This window comes from Phascolarctos cinereus, unplaced genomic scaffold (genome assembly GCF_003287225.1).
Source record: "Phascolarctos cinereus isolate Bilbo 61053 unplaced genomic scaffold, phaCin_HiC Scaffold_2;HRSCAF=192, whole genome shotgun sequence".
Taxonomy (NCBI): domain Eukaryota; kingdom Metazoa; phylum Chordata; class Mammalia; order Diprotodontia; family Phascolarctidae; genus Phascolarctos; species Phascolarctos cinereus.
In genome coordinates, this window is record NW_027555625.1 from 270272833 (window position 1) to 270298380 (window position 25548).

At 39.8% G+C, this 25548-nt stretch overlaps 1 protein-coding gene across 10 annotated transcripts in view; it reads left to right on the forward strand.

The window, feature by feature from the left end:
• ZNF618 (zinc finger protein 618) overlaps nucleotides 1-25548 on the forward strand; it is a 217390-nt gene that overhangs the window by 85702 nt on the left and 106140 nt on the right. The window contains exon 2 of one of the 10 annotated variants that reach the window (XM_078150041.1): nucleotides 21072-21254. The exons of the other annotated variants lie outside the window; for them this stretch is intronic. Within the exon in view, the coding sequence (XP_078006167.1) occupies nucleotides 21252-21254 (3 nt within the window). The 5' untranslated portion in view covers nucleotides 21072-21251. The remainder of the gene's footprint in view (nucleotides 1-21071; nucleotides 21255-25548) is intronic. 10 annotated transcript variants of the gene reach the window in all.

Consider the following 25548-nt stretch of genomic DNA (forward strand, 5'->3'; position numbering starts at 1 on the left):
TGGTATATATTTTGCAAATATTTATGTGTGTAGGTGGTCTCCCCTCATAGACCAAACTCCTGGAGGGCAGGGACTGTTCGATTTTTTTCTGTGTGTCCCAGATACTCAGCATAGTGCCTGGCACACAGTCGGGGCTTAATAATAAATGCTTGTTGTTTAATTGATGATGTAAATCAAAATTCTAGGTAAACTTGACAAGTTTAAGGGATTCAAAGTCCTTGTGTCACATTTTTGCAACCTTCCTGTTGAAGTTAGGATTGTCCCCACCTGACTACCAAGCTCTCCAGTGATACCTTTTCCCAAGTTAGAGTGTGGTCAGCGCCTAGAGGATCAATACAGAGGGTTAAATCTGCTTTTTATTACTTTTTTCTACAAGAGGAGCTTGTGCCCAAAAGCTTGATGCTGGGATTCCTTCTTCCAGTATTGGCACGTAGATACCACTGAGCATTTTGTTTGAGTTCTGAACCAAATTTTTGATGTAATTTTTAAAAAGTAAATGTTTACATAGCAATCCTGATACTAAATTAGATCCATCTAGTGGCCAATCTTTTTAGCCCATAGTTAGTCATCAGTTTTGTTGATGTGGTGTTTTTATTAAAATTTCTACTAACATTTTTTTCCAGTGAGCAATTTATAGATTCATTAACTTTTTACTATACTCATAAAGCCCAAAACAAGAGAGGAAAGGAAATGGTTATCTAGTCGACAAGATTTCACTGAAAGATGGCTTAGCTTTTAGAGTCGCTTTTGAGGAAGACAGATTTGTGGGACAAGGAATAACTTTAAAGAATTCAGAATTAAGAAAAACCAGGATCTTCTCAGCTGATTATATACAGCTTTATGGAGGGAATTCAGTCTCCAGATCAGGACTGAATGTGGAGAGACAACATGGAGTAATGCAGAGGGCACTGGACTTAGGATCAAGAGGGCCTCGGTTCAGATCCTGCCTCAGACACTTCCTGTGTCAATGGACAAGCCTTGGTTTTTTGTTCTGTAAATTGGGCATCAATAGCTACATCTCACAGTGCTGTTGTAAGGATCAGATGAGGTTATGTCTGTGATGCTTGGAAAGCTTCAGAACACTATATAGATAGGAGCTACTACTCTCATCCATCTCATCCCAAAGTTCTGACTCTAACAAGGTGGTTAAGAAAGGACACACCCTTTTGGAAGAAGATAACAAAGCTATATGTAGGCATGAGAAAAAATGCTCTAAATCATTATTGATTAGAGAAATGCCATTAAAACATCTCTGATGTACCTACCATCTCAAACCTATCAGATTGACTAAAATGATAGAAGGGGAAAATTAAAAATGTTGTAGGGGATGTGGAAAAATAGGGACATTAATGCACTGTTGGTAGAATTGTAAATTGATCCAGCTCTTTTGGAGAGCAATCTGGGATTATGCCCAAAGAGTTATAAAACTGTCTAAACCCTTTGACCCAGCAATACCACTATTAGGTCTGTTTCCTAAGGAAGTCAGGGAAAAAGAAAAAGAACCTATATGTTCTAAAATATTCATAGCAGCTCTCTTTGTGGTATCAAAGAACTGGAATTGAGAGGATGCCCATCAACTAGGAAATGGCTGAATAAGTTGTGATATATGATTGTGGTAGAATACTACTGAGCTGTAAGAAATTTGGTTTTAGTTTGGTTTTAGAGCAGGTTGGTTTTAGAAAAACATGGAAAGACTTGCATGAAATAATGAAGAGTGAAATGAGCAAAACCAAGAAAGTGATGTATACAGTAACAGCAATATTGTTTGAAGAATAACTGTGAATGGCTAAGCTATTTTGAGTGATTGTTTTTGATCATATCTTTGAGTATGATAATATGATCGTTCACATCAGCTATGAAGGACTTATGAAAGATAATGGTATCCACCTCCAGAGAAAGAACTGATATATGGAAGTATGTATTGTATGGTTCCAGATATATATCTCTATGTTTGTCTGTCTATAGATAGATATATAGATAGATAGATCTGTATCAAATGTTGGTCTTCTCTAATATGGGGCTGGAAGGGAGGGAGGGAGAGAGACAACTTGGAACTCAAAATGTAACAAAAAAATTAAATTAAAAAGAAGGGACACACCCACACCCCTAAAATCCCTTCATGTTTTGTTAGGAGTATGTCATCTAGTGATCCCTGGGCGTATTTTAAGCCTGAACCACCTCATGGGGATAATGAATTCCATATGTTTGTTATCCACTGTAGAACATGGAACTTTATTATTTGTTGGAAAGGTCCCTATAATAGAATCATAGGATGTCAGAGCCGGAAGAAACCTTAAAGGTTGTCTCAGCCAACCCCCTTCAGATAAAGAAATCCAAGTGCAGAAGGCAAAGTGATGTTTGCCCAAGGTAGCAGCAGCACAGCAAATTAATGGCAAAGACAGGCCTAAAATCTTGGTCTCCTAATTCCCAGCTCGTGGTTCATTTTGCTTAATTGTGTTGCTTAGGGCCTCTCCTCGAAGTTAGGGGGCTGGAGCAAAGGGCAACTCATAGTAGTAGGGTGACACATGAGGGTCAGGAGGTCCTGAATTCAAATCCCATCTCTGATGCCAATTTAGCTGTGGGACCCAGAGCAAGTGACTTAACCTTATCTTAGCCTCAGTTTCCTCATTTGTAAAATGAAGATAATAATAGCACCTAGCTCTGGGAGGTTGTTATGAGAATCAAACACCTTTACAATGCTTTGCAAACCTTAAAGTTCTCTATAAATGCTAGCGATTGTTGTCATTAATTATTCAGTAGACGCAGGTACATTAGTGTACAGCCAAGTTCCATCTCAAAAGAGTCCATTGTGGGTAAGACTCTCTTGAGGTTCCTGTACTGAAGAAGCCCCCATTCACCAGATGGTGTTCAGCATTAGAATACAAAGACACAACACACTTAGGTCATCCTTACCCTCATCGTAGTGAATTCTCTGTTCCTTGAAGCTTACTCTGGTATTCACTTTTTTTGTTTTTGTTTTTTAGACTCTGACTGGAACTGAAAAACTACTTCTTTAAAAATCTTTTCATTGTTAACTTTTATTTTTACATTATTTATATTTCCCAGTATATCGCCTTCTTTCTCTTCCTTCTAGAGAGAGCTAGCCCTTATAACAAAGAATAAAGAAAGAGAAATTGATTAGTCAACAGGCATCTAGGCATTTGAAGACAAAAGTGGAGACAGTTTCCATTCTCGAAGTTCTTACATTCTGTTAGGATTATTTAAGAAAAAAAAAAGTTCATCAAAATTGACCAACATATCAGCTAAGTCAGAAATTATATGTATTGTTTCATACCGATTTGCCCAATTTCTGCAACAAAGGGAAATTCAGTGAAGGTACGTTCTCATATCTCTTCTTTGTGGCCAAGCTTAGTTTGTATAATTTTACAAAATTCAGGGTTTTTTTTGTTGTTGTTGTTGATTCGATTTTTACTTCATGTGTGTTGGGGGGGAAAACCCCAAAACATTTCTAGATCCCTAGTTTGGAAAGTAACATTGCATCTTAGCTTGCTTCTGAATGGATCATCCAATCCAGATTCAATTCAGCAAATATTAATTGATCATGACTACTTGCAGGGCCTTGTGCTAGGTGCTAAAGGAATTACAAAAATTGATAAAACACCGTGGTCACTGCCCTCAAGTATGTTGTAGTAAAGGGAGAGGGATAAGTCACACCTAGGAATTAAGATAGTCATGCAAGGAGACCTGGTGCCTGCAGCTATTAAGTAATAGCATTTTCAGCATTGGTTTTGTGTCAGTTGAATAATTTAGAGTGGAAAGGCACCCTAGCCATCATCTAATGCAAATGCCTTATTTAACTACGTGGACACTGAGGCACAAGGAGATACAGGCACTCAGTGACCCGGTAGCTATCTTACTGGCTTGCTGGTATTAGAACCCATGTGTTTCCAGATGCCTGGAATAGAATCCCATTTCTGTTGCTTACTATCTAGGACATCCCAGCTTAATGTTGGACAAGTTATTTAACTGACCTCTGACACAGCTAGGTGGTTCAGTGGATAGAGTTAGGGAAGACCTGAGTTCAAATTCAACCTCAGATACTTAATATATTGCTGTATGACACAGGGCAAGTCACTTCACCTCTGTTTGCCTCAGTTTCCTCAACTGTGAAATGATGATAATAATAGCACTTACCTCACAGGGTTGTTGTAATGATTAAATGAGGTAATATTTATAAGGTGCCTAGCATCGTGCCTGGCACTGTTCTTTCTATGCAGAAGGTGCTTATTCCCTTCCCCCTTCCTCTGGGCCTCAGTTCCTTATCATTAAAGTTGAGGAATTGAAGTAGAAGTCCTCTTAAGGTCCTTCCAGTCTAGCTCTGTGATCATAAGATGATCCCTGGTCTCTCTAGGACATCTGATTTTTAGCATAATCACACCTTAGTTTCTTACTCTATAAAATGAGAGAATTGGATTAAATATTAACTAACTGTGGTTTCTTGCTGTTCCTAATTTCTGAGTATATAATCTCAGACCCATGTTGGGTGGCGCTAAGATGCTAGAGGAGACACCCCATAGTTTTAGAGTGTTGGACAGATTAAGCTGGGAATATTGAAGGTGTGGAGAGGAACACCCTACAATACTTTGGGGGTTTCAGAAATAGTAGCCTACATTAGTTGTCAGATGCTCTTCAAAACCATTTTTAATATATTCTAAATAAATACCAAGTCTCAGTTATATTATGTGCCTTCTAATAATCCAGAAGGTTTAACTTTGAGATGAACTTTGTGATGGTGACAGATTTTTGCTTTAGTGAAATGTGTTTTGGTGAAGTTCAGAGCCTTGGAGAAGGAGGCATAGACAAGTGGACAGGACCACAGTTTCTTTCTTTCTTCTTCCTCTTCCTCCTCTTCCTTCCTCCTCCTCCTCCTCTTCTTTCCCCTCTCCCTCCTTCTTCCTTCTCCTCCCTGCTCATCATCTCTATAACTTCTGAATACCTTTTATGAAGCTTCATAGCAGAGTATAAAGAGTATTAGATTTGGAGTCAGGAAGACCAGGACTAGTTAAGCACCTGTGATGTTTACTAACCATTAGACCAAGGATGGGGAAACCCATGGCCTTGAGGCCACATATGGCCTTCTAAATCCTTTAGTTCAGCCTTTTGACTGAATCAAAATTTTAGCTTCACTTAAGGATCTAGAAAGCTGTGTGTGACTTCAAGGTCACAGGTTCCCTGCCCCTGCATTAGATCATTATTAGCAAGGCATTTAACTATTCTGAAACTCAGTTTTCACATGTGTAAAATGGGGACAATAATGCCTTCCTTTTACAGAATTCTTGTGAGGAGCAAATAAGGCAATTCATATAAAGCACTTGGCAAAATATTTTTTAAGTGCTATATAAATATCTGTATTCCATGCCTGCATATCTCCCCTCCCCCCCATCCAGACACACACACACACACACACACACACACACACACACACACACACACACACAGACAGACAGCCACCCCATGGAATGTAAGCTTCTTGAGGATAGGGGCTGTTTAATTTTTTGACTTTTTATCTCCAGGACCTAGCATAGGGCCTGACTCATAGTAGTCATAGAATAAATGCTTGTTAATTAGTTGATAGAAGTCAGGGCCTTGATGGACACTCTGCTTAGTGTTGGGGATGTTTGAGGTCCTTGCCTTTAAGGACCTTTAAAGTTTCTTTAGGAAGACAGAATTAACTATCAGCACAGGGGAGCATTTGGTAAATGCCATATTATGACCTTATGGGCTGCAATTGAGTGTTCACGGTAGAGCCTATAGAGGAGACTGGATGTAAGCAGGGCTTTAAAGGATGGGAATAATAGCATTTTAAAGTTTGCAATGTGCTATCCCCAGAACAACCTTGTGATGGGTAGATAGCGTATTCTCATCTTTTTTTTGGCAAGCCAGTTGGGGTTAAGTGACTTGCCCAGGGTGACACAGCTAGTAAATGTCAAGTGTCTGGTCTGAGACCAGATTTGCACTCAGATCCTCCTGACTTCAGAGCTGGTGCTCCATTCACTGCACCACCTAGCTGCCCCTCGTGTGCTCATTCTTTTCCCCATCTGAGACCCCCTCAGAAATTAACTCAGTGTTAAGTTCCTCCTGACTCCATGATGAAGGATTTAGATAAGTAGAGAGGAGCAGCAAGTACATTGCCCACAATGGGAATGGCACGCATAGAAAAGGGGAAATGGTGGCAGGAATGCTTATGGTGTGTTTGAGGGACTGCACACTGACTATTTGGAATGGACTGGGATCATTGGATCACAGATGTAGAACTAGAAGGAAACTTAGAGGACATGGAATCCAGTCCTCTCATTTTATAGATGAGGGAACTGAAGCAGGCAGATGTAAATGACTTGCCCAGAGTTCCATAGCCAGTAAGTCTCTGAGACACATCCTTCTGACTCCAACTCTAAACAGTCTATCCAATAACAGTAGATGAGGTTGGAGGCCTCCGTACTTGACAAGAGGGTACCGTGATTACCAGGCTGAGGGCTTGGTACTTGCCTCTGTGGGCGTTTGGGGACTGTGAATGATTTTTGAGAAGGGTCAATCGTCTGCCTAAAAGCTATAATTTTAGGAATCAATATTGCTGGGGTATATAGCCTGAATTTAGAGGGCAGAGACACAACTAGGGAGGCTCTCAGAGAGCAGCAGTGGGGTTGAAATCACTGTTATAAAACCACCAGAGAGATGCCGACCTGGTAGAGTCATAACTTTAGAACTAGAAGGGATTTTAGAGGTCATCTCAACCAACATTGCTCATTTTAAAAATAAGGAAACTGAGGCCTAGAGATGTTTGCCCAAGTCACACATCTAGTAAATTTGGCAGCACTGGAATTGAAGCCCAGAGTGTTGTGACTCTAAATCTAAGACTTTTCCCATGGCACTGTGTTTGTTCAGGTGAGGCATAGAGCTTTTTCCTAGGCCCATTGTTTATTTTATGTAAGAGATTCCCTGAAGGACTTCTCCAGAGTGGGAGGGAAGATATTCCTCAGTAAAGGTGTTTGCCTGCATATTAAAATAAGCGGTGGTTGTCTTTGGCCGGAATTGTAGCCAGAAAGACTTACCTGTGCGTTGTATCCAGTGTTACTACAGATGTGAGTCAGGTGGGTGTCCCTGTGCTCGCTGAATGGATAGAATAGGGTGTTTCAGGCCTTGTTCTGTGGAACTTTGCTAGGATTCCTCTCCATTTGGATGTTATGAATAAATTCTTATTGCTCTGTTTAGTAACCATCAACCGAAACAAATATTCAGGTACAAAAACAAGTAAAAATTGTTGTATATGAAACTATAAACTCTTATTTACAGCTTGGTTTTTTGAAAGTGCGAATTAACTTAAATAAGACATTAATGAAATAAATTTTATTCACTTCCATGCCCCCCTCTGAATACTTTCTTTTGTGTATTTTTCCAGAATTTGTTTGTTATGCTGTATTAATACTTTTTATATGATTGTATATTCTGCTTTCTTCACTCAGTATGACTTCAGGTGTCTTCCCATTATTTCTTTCCATTTTTCATATTATTTCTTAAGGCTTAATAGTATTCTATTACATTCACATACTGCCATTTTTTTTGTTGTTGTTCAGTTGTTTAAGTAGTGTCTGACTCTTTGTAATCCCATTTGGGATTTTCTTGGCACAGCTACTGGCATGGTTTGCCATTTCCTTCTCTAGCTCATTTTATAGATGAGGAAACTGAGGCAAACGGTGTTAAATGACTTGCCCAGGGTCACAGAGCTAGTAAGTGTTTGAGACCAAGTTTGAGCTCAGAAAGATGTCTTCCTGACTCCAGGCCTGGTACCTTCCACTGTGTTTGCTTAGCCATTCCATAATCATTGGACATAAGGGCTGTTTTCAGTTTTTTTCAAATTATTGTATTGTCGATATTTTACACAGAAAGGAATCTGCCCCATTTCCTACCTCTTTACTCTCCCATGGGATGAATAACATCCCTTAGGGTATGATCAGGTAGTGAATTTATTAGATCAAAAGATATGATTAGTTTTGTAGTGCTTATTGTATAATGAATGCTACATTGCTTTCCAACAAAGATTGAACTAAATTATAACTCTGCTCACTGTGTAATGGTATGCCTGTTTTGCTGCAGCCCTGCCAACATGGAATTTTGTAATTTGTAGCATTCCTTAATTTAATGGTAGATAGTAGTATCTCACAGTTTTAATTTTTTTCTTGAACAATTACCAGGTGATTTATTTTTGAATCAGTTTTGTTTTGCCTTTTGAGACCTGCCTGTTTGTGCCATTTTACCACTTATTTATTGAGGAATGGATCTTACTCTTATATATTTGTGTCAGTTCTTTATAGATTTTGGATGTTGGATTTTTATAAGGAATATTTATGGCAAATATTTTTTCTTAGTTTGATTCTTTCCTTTTTAACATTGCTTTTAGTCATGCAAAAACTTTTTTATATTATCAAAACCATTTTATTTTGTCCTCTGTAATTTCTTCTTTTTGCTGAGTGGATAAGAAAATTTCCCCTTCCCACAGTTATAAATAAAGCATTATGTTTTCTTCCAATTTTTTAGTGGCACATTTAAAAACATTGGATCATAGTATCACAGGATTAGGCTAGAAGGGACCTTAGAGGTCCTCTATGTCCAATACTCTCATTTTAAAGAAGAGGATTAATGATCCATTTGAAATTTAATGTGGTAATATTGTGAGATATGGACCTAATATGTTTTAGCGTGGGGGCATTTTGCAAATGGAATTTGATTTCATGTTGTTTTTTTTTTTGGGGGGGCTGAAAACATATTCACCTACCCCCCAGTTCCCAACTCCTTCTTTGTGTTAAGATGTTATGTCTGAAGCCAATTCCTTTCTGCTCCAAAGTCACCCTATAGAGGTGACTATATAGACTGTGTATTATATAGTCTCAAGATGAATTGAGGATAAGACTAAAATTGAAAATATATAGGTATTCAGTTAGACTCGTAGAATCTTAAGCGTTGAAAAAGACCTCAGAGGTCATTCAGTGTAACCACTGCTGAAAACATAAAACTTCTGTAGCGTGCCTCCAGAAGTAGTTATCCATCTTCTCTAAGCTCTCCAGTAATGGGAACCCACTCTCCCTGAGGCAGCCCATTCTGTTGTGAGATAAACCTTAATTATTAGAAATTCTTCCTTCTTGTTAGCTGAAATCTGCCTCCTGGTAGTGTCTACTGTAGCCCTTGCCTTCCCTACTAGGACCAAAAGCTAGTCTTGAGACACAGTGTGTTATCGACTCACAAACAAGTGAGTAAGGCTTGGGAGACCTAGGTTTCCTTTTTAATTGCTGCCTACTGGTTGTGGGACCTCAGTCAAAGTGACTTCATCTGTAAAATGAGGGTGTTGGACAACATGATGTTTAAGATCCCTTCCAACTCTTTACGTTTTGTGATTCAGTGACAATTTAATTCAATGTAGCTTTGACAAGAATGCTTTCTACAATGGCTGCTCACATTTAGTTGGTGCTTTACAGTTTACAAAGTACCTACCTCACAACAGCTCTGTAGGGCAGGTAGTGCAAGTACTATTTATTACCTTTATTTTATAAACAAGGAAAGGAAGACTCAAAAGGGGAACTGACTTGCTAATGACTGATAGTCATTAGCTGTGATGTGTTGACACCAGGACCACCTGTGGACTGGAAATTTATCTCGTCTATTTTATCAAGACACAGAACAGCAACAATAACAAATGGAAAGAGAGTAGTTTTTCTTTTAACCTCCCACAGTTTGTAACCCCAATTTTGTTAGACTAATATTTAGTTATTTCTACACTTATTATTTTAGACCCTGCCCTTAACATGAATCATTGGCTATAAACATCTAAAGTTTGCTTTTTACCATTTGCCTTATAAATACAGCTTTATAACTTTAACCATTTGATCAAGGTTCTGTGTCTTTTTATTTTCTACTGAAAAGTTCTGTGACTTTAAAATATTTGAAAACTTTTGATTTGTAAGTCTGGAATATGGAATATGAGAGCTGGGCTAGGATCTTAAAACATGGAATATTAAAGCTCTATGGTTCCTTAGAGGTCATGTCTATTTCATAGGACTGCACTATATTTCATTCTCCATGGGGTCATAAGATCATGGTTTTAGAGTTGGCTGAAAGGTAATTGAGCTGGATCCCCTCATTTTACATATAAGGAAATTTAGGACCAGAGAGGAGCTAAGGAATTGATGCTACCTTACTGTTTTTATACATGAAGCATTATTCCCCTTTACTTCATTCATCAAGCATATTGGCAAGAAATAATCATGTAGCTTCCTCTTAAAGACTTCAAGTGATGAGCATCTCACTGTCTATTGAAGCAACTTATTTCAGCTCCTTATAAATTGTACCCATTGCTCCTACTTCTGCCCTCTGGCACAGAAATCTAATCTTCCACTTGAGGGTGCTCCATGTATTTGAAGACATTGACTGTTTTCTCTCTTTGCCTAGCAAACCATCCCCACTTCCTTCAGCTGGTCCTTAAACTGTAGGGTTTCTGTTCCCCACTCATTCTTTCTGGTTACCCTCTGGATACACCCAATGTAAATGAGGTTAATGCCACAGATTCTCTTTCCATATAGACCAATGAACTACAGTATATTCACCGTTCATAAACTCCTCGAGCCCAGGGCATGTCTGAGGGACTAAGTACAGCTGTGTCTGAGTGAGTCACTGCAAAGCCAGTGTTACGTCTGGATTTGAAACCAAAGTACAAGTCCCACTCATTGTCTGGGGTCTGGAGTACTGTCAAAGTACATTCAAAACTATATACAGTAATTCATTCCAAAAGCCATTTCTTGAGTGCTTATTAGTTACAGGGCTAGGGATACAGACAAAAATGAAACAGTCCTTTCCCTCAAGGAATTTACATTTTCCAAATGGAATTCAACATGCACACAAATAAATAAATACAGAATATATGCAAATTAATGCCAAGAAATGGAGAGAGAGAGAGAGAGAGAGAGAGAGAGAGAGAGAGAGAGAGAGAGAGAGAGAAATCAAGAAATACTTGGAAGTATAGGAAGGAGCTTGTAGCAGGTGGCCCTCCAGGAGAGCCGTGCTTTGAAGAAAGATAGGAATTCTCTAAGCTAGAAGACATGGGACCATTTACACAAAGGTGCAGAGGCAGAAAATAGAAGAGCAAGAGATACTATGGAAATATTATCAACAAGACTTCACAGTTGATTGAATGTAGGGGTTGAGGGAAGAAGGAAAAGTCAAAGATGACTCTTAAGTAAGGATGAGGACTTGGGCGATTAGAAGAATGATGGTGCCACCCATAGAAAGTGAGAAGTTTGGAGGTTGGATGGGTTCTGGGGAAATAAAGGTTTTGTTTGTTCATGTTGTGGTGCCTGTGGGAACAGCTGGGTGGTGATGTCCCCCAGCAAGCAGTTGGTCATATGGAACTGGAGTCTGGGAGATCAATTAGATCTAGATACATATAGATTTTGGACTTGTCTGTGTATAGATGTTCGTTAGTTGAAACCATAGGAGAGAGAGCATAGGGACAGGATAGAAGAAGGCCCAGGACAGAGTCTTCAGAAGGAATGTCTATACTTACTGGATGGGACAAAGATGAGATGGTGATCCAGAGAAAGGGACTGAGGAAGAGCAGTCAGATAGTAGAAGAATGTAGAAAGAACAGTGTCAAAGAACTGAAGAAAAGAGAGGGTTCAGGGGGAATAGGTGGTGGCTCAGCTGTATCAAAAACTATGGAGAGGTTAAGTAGAATGAGTATTGAGAAAAGGCAATTAATTTAGCAGTTAAAAAGCTATTGGTAACCTTGAGGAAAGCAGTTTCAGCGGAAGTGGTAAATTGGAAGCCAGATTGAAAGAAATGGAGAAGTGAGTGGGAGGTGAGACCATTGAAGCTAAGTGAACAGATTACCCTTTCTGGCAGTTTGGCTGTGAAAGAAAGAAGAGGTCTAGGAACGGTTAAAACAGTTGGAACAGTTAGGACAGTTGCTTGAGGAAAAGGCAGAGTACAATGAAGATTTTTTTAAGTAATAGGCTTACAAAATAAATCTATAAATATCAACAGCAGTGCTATGTAGCAGCAACAAAATCAAGAAGAGAATAAAAGAGAGGGAAGTCAGTTTACCAAAATATATTTAACACCTGTATAGCTACAATTACAAAGTGCTCCTTATAGCAATAAAGAAAAGGATAAAGACATGGAGGTATATTTAATTATTGCTCATGGTTAGGCTGTGCCAACTTATAATAAAAATAGTAATACTACTCAAGCTAATCTACAGATTTAGTGCCATGTCGATCACACTACCAAGAGGCTACTTTACAGACCTAGACAAAATAATAAACATTTATTTGGAGGAAGAAAAAATCTAGAATATCAAGGGAAATAATGAAAAAGAATAGGAATGAAGGGGGAATAGTACTTCTAGACCTCAAACTATATCATAAAGGAGTAATCAGTGAAACTGTTTTATTCCACTTGAAAATAGAAAAGGAGATCAATGGGATAATTAGAGGAGGGAAGTGGTATAGTGGGTAGAATGCTGAATCTGGAGTCAGGAAGTAGTGAGTTCAAATTCTGCCTTAGACATTTACTAGCTGTGTGACCCTGGGCAAGCCACTAAACCTGTGTCTCAGTTTTGTTATCTGTAAATTGAGAGGGTTGAACTTAATGATCTCCGAGCTTCCTTCCAGTTATAAATCTATGATTCTATGAATAAAAACCAAATTGAACTTGGAATTAATGAGAATAACTAATTTTATGATAAACTTGAAAATATAAATTGCCTAAACTCCCTATTACATAAGAATTGCTGGGAAAACTGGAAAGTAGTCTGGCGGAAATTAGGTTTAGATCAACATCTTATACTACATACCATAATATACCCTGATAAACTCAAAATGGATATGTGGCCTGACTCTTAAAAATGAGAAGAACAGATCAAGTACCTTTCACAGATGGTTAGGGGGTGAATTTTTAACCAAAGGATAAATGCAATTACAAAAGATGCAATAGATAATTTTTATTACATGAAATTGAAAACGTGCAAGAACAAAATTAATACAACTAAGATAATAAGAGAAGTGGTTAATAGAGGGGGAAAAAAACCCTTTGCATCTAATATCTCTGATAAAGAGGTTATTATCCAATAACCAGAAACACGTAAGACCAAAAGCTATTCTCCAGTAGGTAAGTAGTCAGCGGCTGTGAATAAATGAATAAAAAAGCTTTTGTTAATAATTTACAGTATGCCAAGCACTATCCTTAAGCACTAATGTTACAAATAGAAAATTAAGGTAGTCTCTACTTCTAAGGAGCTCCCTCTTCCTCCCTCCCTCCCTTCTTTCATTCCCAGATTTTTAGGTGGTGGTACCTCAAAAGGTGGTCTCTTTTCAAAACTGTTGTAATCTGGCGTCAGTCTTGCCATTGCTCTGTGATTTGGGAGAAGATTTAGGAGGGAGTCTGGTAACTGACTTCAGATTTGAAGTACTTTTTTTGTTTTACATTTTTATTTGCATATATACTTCATCTCCTTATCCATTTCTACTCCCATCCCACCTCAGTTAACAAAAGAACTTAAAGGCTTAGTGACTCCAGCTGTCCCTTTTTGAGAATCCCTTCACCCTCCCCTGAAAGGTATAGACACGTATGCTCCAAGAAATAAGCTCATGTGTCTCTATTAATCAATCAGTAGGCATTTATGCAGCACTTATACTCCAAGCACTGTGCTTGGCACCACAAAGACAAAAATCTTCATTTTCCCCCTTGACTTCATTTCCAAACTCTGCTTCTCCAATTCAGAAATCTCCTTATTTCACCTTGCTTTTGCTGGCAGCATGCCCACCCCCAGAATACATCTCCCACACACTCACTCCAGGCCCCATTTGGCTTCTGTGTTCCTTTCCATCAGTTTAGCTCATAGGATCATCCAAGCTCAACACTTGGAAGGGATCTCACACGGTATCTAATTCAGTGCCTTCATTTTACTGATAAGGAAAAAGAGGCCCCAGAGAGTAAATTCTATTGCACAGGGAGTAGGCACAGGATGTAGGATTTGAACCCAGGTCCTCTCACCCCAAAGCTAGTGCCCTTTCCGCTGGATCTCCTTCCCTCTACTTGTCCTGCCAAGGATTCCCTCACCTTCTCCTCTTTGACCAGATTTGAAGGACTTTTGCAGAGGAAGGATTAGCTTTATTCTGCCTGCCACAGAATGGGACCATAACAATGGGCAGTGAGTGTAAGTTGCAAGATTCATATTTTACTTGATAAAAGGAAAATCTGTACTTTTTAGAACTGTGCAAAACTGGTTGCTTTTGTAAAAAAGGTTGCCTTTGAAGAAAATGGGTTCCCCATTATTAAAGGTCTTCTAAAGGGATATTATGAAGTAGATGGGAGACATCCTATTCATGAACCTCTGAGGGTTCTTTCGAATCTAAAATTTGATAAAAATGACGGGGTCTTTCTGGACTTCAGTTTCTTCTTCTGTAAAATGAGAGGGTTGGATTAGATCATCTCCAAGGACCCAACCAGCTCTAAAAGTATGACTGTAATTTTCTTTGTCTCTTTTTTGAAATATGCGACCAGAGAGGTGGGGAAGATATAGAAAAGGGGCTACTGAGCCTACATTGGGCTTTATTTGCGCTCTTATGTCACTTGGACTGCCAACATGGTCTCTGTCAAGACCCAATGGCTCTCTCTGTGACAGGGTAGCAAGGAAAGTTCAGCTTGAAAGCAAACATTGACCATAGAATTTATATTCATTGGAGGAGATTTCATGGTATTCTGAAAAGAGCCTTGAACTGGGAAGTCAGAATATTTGGATTCTCATAAATGGCTGAGCCACTAATGAGGGGTGGTATCCATCTTTTATAAAAAATGATTTGAGTTGGATGAGATGTCCTTTAGTTCTGAAGTTCTGAGACACAAGCAATGAACTGGGGGAATCATAAGTTATACAGACAGACTTACTGCAGTTTTCTTCTCCATCAGTATAAGGAAGAAAAGAGGTAGGAGAGATAGATGGAGGAAGAAGGAGGCATAAATCCCAGAAGTATGGTAGAATAGCTTTGGCCTGGGTCTCTGTAGGCATATTGGGATACAGTTCTGCAGCTGACTGGAGAGAGATACTGGCTTGTGAGACCAATAAGAGTCACTCTGTGGTACTCAGGAGGCCAAATGTTTGTCTGGATTCAGATTTTCAGGTATGAAGGTTCAAGGCAAAGATCCCTTTGTGGGATCCCAATTCTAAATGTTTCCAAATAAGTGTGTACTTTTGAACTAAGCCTCTGCAGACAGCCAGTGCAACAAGAGAGATTTCAAAAGTTGGATAGTAAGTAACTGCCTGTGTTGGATAGTAAGTAACTTCTAGAACTACCCTCTCTTAGCAGGAATACTAGTTTAACTCACAACCCAGAAATATCTGCTTATAGTTCCAGATGCTCAGGGCAGAGCAAGAGTGGATGTGGAAACTTTTCTATTTTAGGGATTCCACAGGTAACCAAATTCTTAGTCTTAACTCAGCTGTTATCTCCTCCAGAGAGCTTTATTATTTCCTCTGTGTCAGGGGTTCAAAACCTTTGATGTGCCATGAACTCTTGTCAGTCTGGTGAATCCTATGGACTTCTCAGAATAATGTATAAAATAACATACATAGGATCACAAAAGAAACCAATTACATTAACATATAGTTAGCACAATTAAAAAAAATTCACAGACCCCAGGTTAAGAACCCCTACTGAATATAAATACTCTCTCTCTTTTATTAATTAATTTATTTTTAGTTTTCAACATTCACTTCCATAAGCTTTTTGGTTTTTAATTTTGTCCTCCCCCCTTCCCTCTCCCCAAGGTAGCATGCAATCTGATATAGGCTCTACATATACATTCCTATTAAACATATTTTCCCATTAGTCATGTTGTGAAGAAGAATTAGAACCAATAAGAAGAACCCACAAGAAAGAAGAAACAAAACACAACAGAAGAAGAAAAAAGAGCAAGTAGTATGCTTCAATCTGCTTTTAGACTCCAGAGTTCTTTCTCTGGTTGTGGATAGCATTTTCCATTATGAGACTTTTGGAGATACCTTAGATCCTTGCATTGCTGAGAAGAGCTAAGTCTATCAAAGTCAGTCATATCAAACAGTGTGGCTGTTAACTGTGTACAGTGTTCTCTTGGTTCTGCTCACTTCACTCAGCATCAGTCCATACAAGTCTTTCTAGGTTTTTCTGAAGTCTGCTTGCTCATCATTTCTTATAGCACAATAGCATTCTGTTACATTTGTATACCACAGCTTGTTCAGCCATTCCCCAGTTGATGGGTATCCTCTCAATTTCCAATTCTTTGCCACCACAGAAAGAGCTGCTATAACTAGTTTTGTGCATGTGGTTCCCTTTCCCATTTTTATGATCTCTTTGGGATACAGCCCTAGAAGTGCTATTGCTGGGTCAAAGGGTATGCCCATTTTTATAGCCGTTTGGGCATAGTTCCAAATTGCTCTCCAAAATGGTTGGATCAGTTCACAACTCCACCAACGATGCATTAGTGTCCAATTTTCCCCCATCTTCTCCAACATTTATCATTTTTCTGTTTTGTCATGCTAGCCAATCTGATAGGTGTGATATGGTATGTAGGTACTCTTTTGAATGTGGGTGCCCACTCTTATATTCCTGAGTAAGCTTTTTGAAGGTGGGGATTGATTTTTCACTGTGTCCCTAGGGCTTAGGCCATAGATGATTCTTAAGGCAGTACTTGTTTGGTGATTGATTGATTGCTAATTGGAATAAGGGTGTGCCACGTTTTGGGCCACAATCTTTGTTCTATTCATTTGTTCACTAGCAGAATCTAGGCTTCTCTGTCAAGTCAGGAGATATTTATGGGGCATCTACCACTCTGCCAAGGCCTGTCTAGGCTAGGTTTTGTTGGAAATTCCCAGGAAGTGGTAAGTTTTGTGTGTTAGTGTACAGCTGATGGGGTTGTAGCTGATGATGGGGTTGCGCTGATTATTGGTGGCTTTACCTGTCTGTGAGGTCAGTGAGGGCTGGGCCAGTCTTATCTAGCTTTTCTGTGTCTCTCCCTCATCCTCCACAGTGTAACAGGTGGTTGTTATTGTGGGTGGTGCCCATGGTTAAAACTCTTTCAAGTGCTGTATATTTTCAGTGGTAAAGACATCAGGGGGAGGATCTAGTCCAGGAGTAGGGAACCTGCAGCCTCGAGACCACATGTGGTCTTATAGGTCCTCAGGTGCTGCCTTTTGATGGAGTCCAAGTTTTATGGAACAGATCCTTTTACTAAGGGGATTTGTACCTTGAAGTTTGAAATCAGTCAAAGGGCCACACTTGAGGACCTAGGGGGCCACATGTGGCTTTGAGGCCTCAGGTTCCCCATCCCTGATCATCTAGTCTTTGGCCAGGATATGATTCTTTCTATTTTGAATTCATACAGAGCATAAGCCTTCTATGTAGCAAAAAACCATCTGCTTCTGCCTTAAGACGCCTTGGAGAAGTAGTCAAAGCTTGTCTTCATTTTTATCCTGTTGGCCCTCCTTCCCTCCTTTCTTAGTACAGGTAAAGGGCTTTGGGTATGGGATACTGCTTGTACTCTTGGACTCTGGCTGCTTTTGTCATATAATAGATTTCCTTTCTAATCCTATGTGTTTTATTTTATACATTTAAAGGGCAGCCAGGTGGTTCAGTGGATAGAGCACTGGCCCTGGCGTCAGGAGGACCTGAGTTCAAATCCGGCCTCAGACACATATAACACTCACTAGCTGTGTGGCCCTGGGCAAGTCACTTAACCCCAATTGCCTCTCCAAAACAAAACAAATCATATTTTATGAATTTAAAAATAATATTCTTTTTTTAGATTTTTCTTTATTTTGGGGGGAGGGAAGCAATTGGGGTTAAGTGACTTGCCCAGAGTCACACAGCTAATGAGTATATGAGGCCAGATTTGAACTCAGGTCCTCCTACTCCAGGGCCAGTTCTATATCCACTATGCCACCTAGCTGCCCCTAAAAATATTCTTAGAAGAGATCTTTAGGTTTCATCATACTGCCAAGTGGGGTCATGACGCAATCAAATCAGTCAATATTTATTAAGCACCTACTTTGTACTAGGTACTGTGCTAAGCACTTGGGATTCAAAAAGAGGTAAAAGATAGTCTCTGCCCTCAAGGAGTTTAGAATCTAATGGAGAGGACCACATATACACAAAGCAAGCTAAATACAGGATAAATAGAAAATAATTAAAAGAGTGAAGGCACCACAATTAGGAGGGCTTTCTGTAGGAGGTGGGATTTTAGTTGGGACTTAAAAGAAGCCAGAGAAATTAGTAGTCTGAGTGCAAGAGGGAGACATGGGGGACAGCCAGAGGAAATATCTGGAACCGAGAGATGGAGTATCTTGTTAGTGAAATAGCTAGAAGGCCAGTGTCACTGGATTGAAGAATATACATTGGAGAGTAAGGTATAAGAAGACTGGAAAGGTAGGAGGGGGCTGAGTTATAAAGGGCTTTGAAACAGAGGATTTTGTTTTTGTTCCTGGAGGCAATAAGAAATCACTGGAGTTTAATGAGTGCAGGGAAGGAGGGAGTTTGGGGGGAAGGGTGATATGGTTGAACTTGCACTTGATGAAAATCAGTTTAATGGTTGAATGGAAGATGGATTGAATTGGAGTGGGGAGAGACTTGGTGAAGAACCCTTGTTCCAAAGGATGTTTCTCTGAATAAGGGTAGGGGAAGGAATATACTGGAAAGTTAGTGATATAAAAACAAAAAGCCATCAATAAAATTTTGAAGTTCGTATGTACATATGTATGAGGGGAGGGAAAACCTGGGAGTATACAGTGTGGTTTACTTGTTTTGTTATGCATCCTTCATATTTGAAGAGGACCAATGATATTACAGGTGATGTCTTGACTTGCAAGTGAATATACTAGGATAAACAAGAGAAATCCTTGCTCTTGTGAGTTTACAGTCAATCCAGTTGTTGGGTTCAAGACTTTAAGAAATCATTTTGTTCAAGTGGAGGTTTCCTGCCTGTCTTAGAAAAATGATGTTGAAAAAAAAAAAACAAAAAACCAAGGACTGATTGATCCTGGCTCTGCTCATCCTTAGCTTGTGTGACCTTGGGGAAATCACTTTGCTAATCTAGAACTCAGTTTCTGGGGGCAGCTAGGTGGCACAGTGGATAGAGCACTGGCCCTGGATTCAGGAGGACCTGAGTTCAAATCCAGCCTCACACATATCACTTACTAGCTGTGTGACCCTGGGCAAGTCACTTAATCCCACTGCCTAGCCAAAAAAAAAAAGAAAAGAAAAGAAAAAGAAATTAAATGCTGGGGCATCTAGCTGGCCCAGTGGATAGAGCACCATCCCTGGATTCAGGAGGACCTGAGTTCAAATGTGGCCTCAGACACATAACACTTACTAGCTGTGTGACCCTGGGCAAGTCAAAACCCCATTGCCTAAAATAACAAAAAAAAAAATAATAATAGAACTCAGTTTCTGGATCTGTAAAATGAAAAATGTGGACTGGATGATGTCCAAATTTCTTCCAGCCTGAGGGTACTACCACCCCCACCCACATTCTCAGGGAGCCTATATCCTGTTTTTCTGAAAAGCAGCCTGAAAGAGTCAGGAAAGGAAAACAGTCACCAAATAGTTTGCAAATATTCCAGCTTTCCTAATTTCTCTGCAGGAGTCAACTGAGGCGTGTTGACCTTGTAGTCCCCTGGTTTTCTTCTCTTTGTTTGGGGCTTTCATTCCAAAGGAATTGTGACTCCTTCCTCCCTTCCCCCCCCCCATTCCCCCCCACTCTTGATAGGAGCAATTTTGAATTTTGTTAAAAATCTTGAAGACTTTTTTTCCCCCCTCCCCCTACTCCTTCCCCCAACTCCCCACCATGTGCTTGAAGAGTTGATCTTGTGATATTTATAGAGATTGCGGTTGGCTGACCAGGAGTTATTTTGCAATAAGAATTTCTAAGATTTCTACTTTGACTGTTTTCCGGCCTCTTTTTTCCCCCTTTCCTTTCCTTTCTTTCTTTTCTTTCTTTCTTTTTTTTTTCTGGGTAAACTCCTTTTTTTAGAACATCTACTCTTTCCCCTCTGTAATTACTTCTTTTAAAACTGAAGTAAGTTCTGCCTTAAGCATAATTTCCTCTCTTGCTGCTCTTTCTGTCTTTTTTCTTTCCTCCTCTGGAGCTGTCTTTCTTGGTATTTTTTCTTCCACCAGGCTAAAAATGGCCTAGTCCCCACCCCAGTAAAACAGAGCTACAAAACTTGTTTTTTGTTTTAAAGCCAATAAACAAACCAATAACCCAGCCACCCCAAACCTCCAAAAGAGACACATGCTATAGGGTTGACCCTTTTGTAAGTGGGAAATAAATTCTTGGATGCTTTAATAAGCACATCAGCAGGTCATTTCTGAGTACCTACTGTGTGCTCAGCCTAGTGCTGGACTCTCCTGCTAGCCTAGAAGCTTGAGAGAAGGGAGCTAACAGTCTAGTTACTGAGATAAGACTTACACTTAAGAAACAGCAACACACAACACAGGACATGGAAAAAGCAGTGGATTTGGAGTTAATGAGATCTGGGTTCAAATTCTGCCTCACCTAACCAAGTTATTTATTTATTTATTTTTGCTCTTGTCTTTTGTTTTCACACCATTTGACTTGACTTGGTGGAGCTCCCACCTCCCCCGACTTTCCTTATTATAAAATATTTAAGCAAAACCAATTTATACATTGACCACTCTGCATATACCACATCTGTAATTTCATACTTCTACTGAGGAGAAGTGTATATGTGTAAGTTCTGAAGGAGAAATGGTAAGACTTTAAGTGCTTGCTAGCTGTCCTGCACTGTGCTAAGTGCTGGAGCTACAAAATACAAAAATACAGTCCCTGTCCTCAAGAAGCTTACATTCCAGTAGGAGGAGAAAACATATATATAGTGTTGGTCAGAGGAGAGGTATTTTGGTTGGGGAATTCACAGGTTGTTGTTGCTTTTCTTTTGTACCAATGTTTGCTCGTGAGTTGGGTTTGAGTGAGGCAGAACTGTGCAAAGTTGTCTTCCTCACTCTCTCCTCCAGAGTCTTCTGTATCTAGTGGCAAGACAAAGGTCAAGACGAATGGCGATGACCCTCATTGTTGTTGGTCCTTGTGCATGAGTTGGATTTGAGTGAAGTAGAGCTGGGTAAAGTCATCCACCTCACTGTCTTCTCCAGAGTCATCAGAGTCCAGTGGCAAGACGAAGGTCAAGACGACTGGCCATGGTATGACTGGTGGAATCACCGTAGGACAATTGATTGGCATGCTATTCCAGATATGGTAGTGTTGACTTGATTACTATTTTTAGAGCTAATGGTAGAAAAGGTATGTGGTTGGGGTGGGGGAGCAGTGGGAAATGGGAATGGGGGTGGTGCGGTACAATGGTTAAGCTGCATGCAGGAAGATGGAAATGGTGGGTCTAGATCAGGCTAGATAGGGTGAACTTTCACCGGAGTGCCAGGTAGGGAGGTGGAGGCCGGAGTACGGGAGTGTGGCATGAAGACATGAGAATGTGTCATCTTATTGAAAGATATCTTGTATGACCATACTTCTCTGAGGCTAAGTTTTCCTATCTGTAAAAAGAGGAGGGTAGAATTTATGTTATCTAGCTTTCAGGGTTATTATGAGTAAGGCACTTTTTGAACCTTTAAGTTTTCTGTCTGTCTGTCTCTCTCTCTATATATGTATATGTATGTATATATATATAAAATATATGTCACTATTATTAGTTATAGCAATAACCAAAGGATAAATCATGAAGTCAGACTGCTGTTGGATTTTATAGAAGAGGAAGAATAGAGATTTTAGGGAAGGCTGAGTAAGCTGGGCTTTCAAAGATTCGTTCTGCCAATATGTATTAAGCATCCAGTTTGTAGAGTTGTACAGGACTCTGAGGAAGGTTCAGAGTTAAAGATAAGCCGCAGTGACTGTCCTTAGGAAGCTTCCAGTGTAGGAGGAGGACTGGATACAAACACTGGAATATTAGTTGCATCACTACACGGAGGTGTTGAGGTGTTAGAAAACAAAATGCTTTGTGGGGCAGGCAGGGGAAGTTGTCACCAAAGTGAGGCAGAGTTGAGGATCAGGGAAAGACGGCTTTAGGAAATGAGTTGATTTTTTTAAGGATGGATAGGAAGGATTCAGCAGGCCGAGAGTCTGGTAGAGGGAATTCCAGGCCCAGGGAACAATATGAACAAAGACACGGAGTCAGCAATTTGGCTATTAGGGTGCTTTGAAGGGAGTGGTAAGTCAAGAGGTAAGTTGGAAGATTTGGGTTTTCTGAGAGGCAGATGGGCATTTCAGGCAGGAAATAGAGAATTTTTAAAAGTGGAAGATATATTAGAGATCGTGTAATCTAACATTTTATAGATAAGGAAATGGAAACCTAGAGAAATGAAGTGACTTTTTTTTTTTTTAAAACGGCTGTATAATTTAAAATTTTGGTCTTTCTCTTGGGCTTCCATGTAGCCAGATGAGGTCTGGGTATCTGGAACCCTTTACTTCGCCCTCTCCATCTTCCCAGCTATTCAGAGTACCACCCACTGAGTAGCCATCAGTTTTCCTGCTGTAGAACTTTGTTGTTGTTGTTTTACTCATGTGGTTGCAGGCCTTGAAATCTTTGCTCGTTTTTCTTTTTTTTTCCCTTTTGCAAAAAGATGTCCTTCCTTGTTTTCTCTCGAAGTCCAGTCTTCCCTACTACTTGAGGTCCTGGTCTTGTACTGATAAGAACTGGGTGGTTTATCTAATGTGTCCTAGTGGAAAGGGGGATTTTGTGTCCTGTCTTGGCCGCTCCTCCAACCCCCCCCCCCCAATTCCTATGGCTACTAAATACTTCAGGCTGTGGTCCAAGACTTGCTGTTTGGGGGAGTTTATGATATAGTGGCTAAGATTTAAGAGTGTCTTTCTGTCTGCCTGCCTGTTGGTCTCTCTGTCTCTCTGTCTCTCTCTCACACACACAAACACATACACACAGAGCAGTGTTCAGGCTAGGTTTCATGGTGTATTTGTCTTCATGGTAGGGTTCCTTCAGTTTTAGGGGTCTTAGTCTTCAGCTTTGCAGGTTCAAGAATTTGTTTTTATCAGTGCATCCAAGGAGTGAGTCAAGCAGTGGGGTATTACTGCATGCTAACTAGACCCTGAAAAGACTTAGTGATAAACCAGAATCAGTTTGTATTTGGCAAAATGTCTAATGGTTAGAGTTGTCTGCACAAAGCCCTCTGTTTTGGTGAATATAGGTCTGCTCAGGAGACTAAATCACAGTTTAAAGGATTGCTTGTAGTAACTAACTCTGTAGTTGGAGCAAAAGGATTGTGGGAGCCTGAGAGATGACTCTTCCTCAATCCAAGGATATTTTTGGCTAGAATAAAAGTACTCTTCACTTCTTCCCCCACTCCCCATACAATGTGGGAAGTTTCAGTATTTCATTGATCCATCAGTTTGACTATGTGGGTACTTCCCTGCTAGAATAGCTTATAATCCATCCATACCTTCTTATCTTGTGCATCTCATCTGCATTCAGCAGCTAATTCTTCCACTCAATTCTTATGTGGCCTTGGAAAGTCACTTAATCACTCTGGACCTCAGTTTCCTCATCTCTGAAATGGGTGACCTTGCCTAGATGGCTCCAAGGTCCATTCCAACTTGAAATTGATGATCCTATGGATTCTTCTCATTCATGGCCTCCATAAATTCTCCCATCTCATAGCATGTTGGAGGACTTCCTCTGTTTATAGGATTCACCTATTCTTCCTCCAGTAGTACTTAGCACAGTACCTGACATTACCCTTAATGAATGCTTGTTGACTAGCTTATCAGCTCATTTGCTATTGGACAAAGAGTTCACATTTGGAGTACCTACTGTGAAAACAGTCTATAGATATGGATGATTTTTAGCACTCTGTCCCCTTTTTCTGTGCTCAAACTATGGAAGTGAAAAGAGGGCTACCAAAAAATGAGAATTTGTTTTCATTTTTGTCTGTTTCTATCTAAGTCTTCCCTTTTCTAGACTCTATGCAGCCAACCCCCCCCCCCTTTTCTTATAACGATGTTTACTTCATGGTGAGCATGTTAAATTTAATTAGATCATGGATTATTTTGCATTACTTACATTTTATTTTCCTTGATGAAATTTAGGAAATTCCTGAGTCCTAGCAGCGACACATTTTTTTTTCTAGCATTACCAAATTGTGGAAATAGGACCAGCTTGGGTTTCCATCCCCCTATGTACACATGTGGATTAAAATTTTCTTTCTCCCCTACCCTAAAAAATCAGTTTTTCCCCCTTTGTTTCCTGTTTATTTGAGCTGAATATTTATCACATATTTAATGAGTAATCTGAGTCTGAGGAGTCCTGGAGAGGCCGCACACCAGGAGGTAGTTTATGGCTGATCTGGTTTTAACTTGTTCTGGGCAGTTTTCCCTGGAGTTTTCTCTAAAATCATAAACCTGGAGAGAGGAAAATTTTTCTGGAATCTAATCACATGATTCTCTCTTTTATAAATTGAGAAATAAACTGTGTAAAGCATAACTGCAAAATAAGGAGGCTGATTGTAAGAAACGGCAGAATTTAGACAGATACCACCGTCAACCCAGTGAGAATGCCATTGTTCAGTTTGGGGGCAGTATAAGGTGGGGTGGGATGGGGAGCATTCTCTGTTGAGAATTACCTTTAGAGGTTGTGGTCTGTTCTATAAAATTAACCTGAATGGCAAATATTAAATCTTTCAAGAGAGGTTTGATTTTTTTTTTTTGAAATGGTCAAAAGTTATTTGACGTCATCTGGTGTTAAATAAGGCTTAATAATCAAGCTGGGGCTGTACAGATTGAGTTCATAAATGAGGTGTGGCATAATGAGATTGGTTTTCTTTTGTGTACCTCAAAAACCACAGATATCTTTATAGTTTTGCTTTTTCTTTTAAACTAAGGCAAGTTGTAAGATGGATCATTTGGCATCTTTTCCAAATGGCCCCCTTAAGAACCTTACCCAATCCTTGTGAAGTCTGAATATCTAGGAAATTAACTAGTGGAAACCTATATCAAATCACTAAATACTTGTCATAGGCCTACTCTGCTTCTGTCCCAGCTACTCTGACCTACTTGTGTCCCCCACATTTGATTGTCCCCCATGCTTAGGGTGTTGTTCTCTGTCCTCACATATGCCTCTTAGAATCCCTTGCTTTTTTTTTTTTAAGGCAGTTGGGGTTAAGTGACTTGCGCAGGGTCACACAGCTACTAAGTGTCAAGTGTTTTGGTCTGAGGCCGGATCTGAACTCAGGTCCTCCCGACTTCAGGGCTGGTATTCTCTGCACTGCGCCACCTAGCTGCCCCCAACCCCACCCCTTGCTTCTTTCGAGGCTCAGATCATATGCCTTCTTTCCTGCTTCCCCTAGTTGTTAATGCCTCTTCTCTTTCCTCATATACACACACATATGTGTATATACGCATATATATACACATACACACATATGTACACATATGTGCACATATATACACATATACATATCTCTCTATCTCTGTATA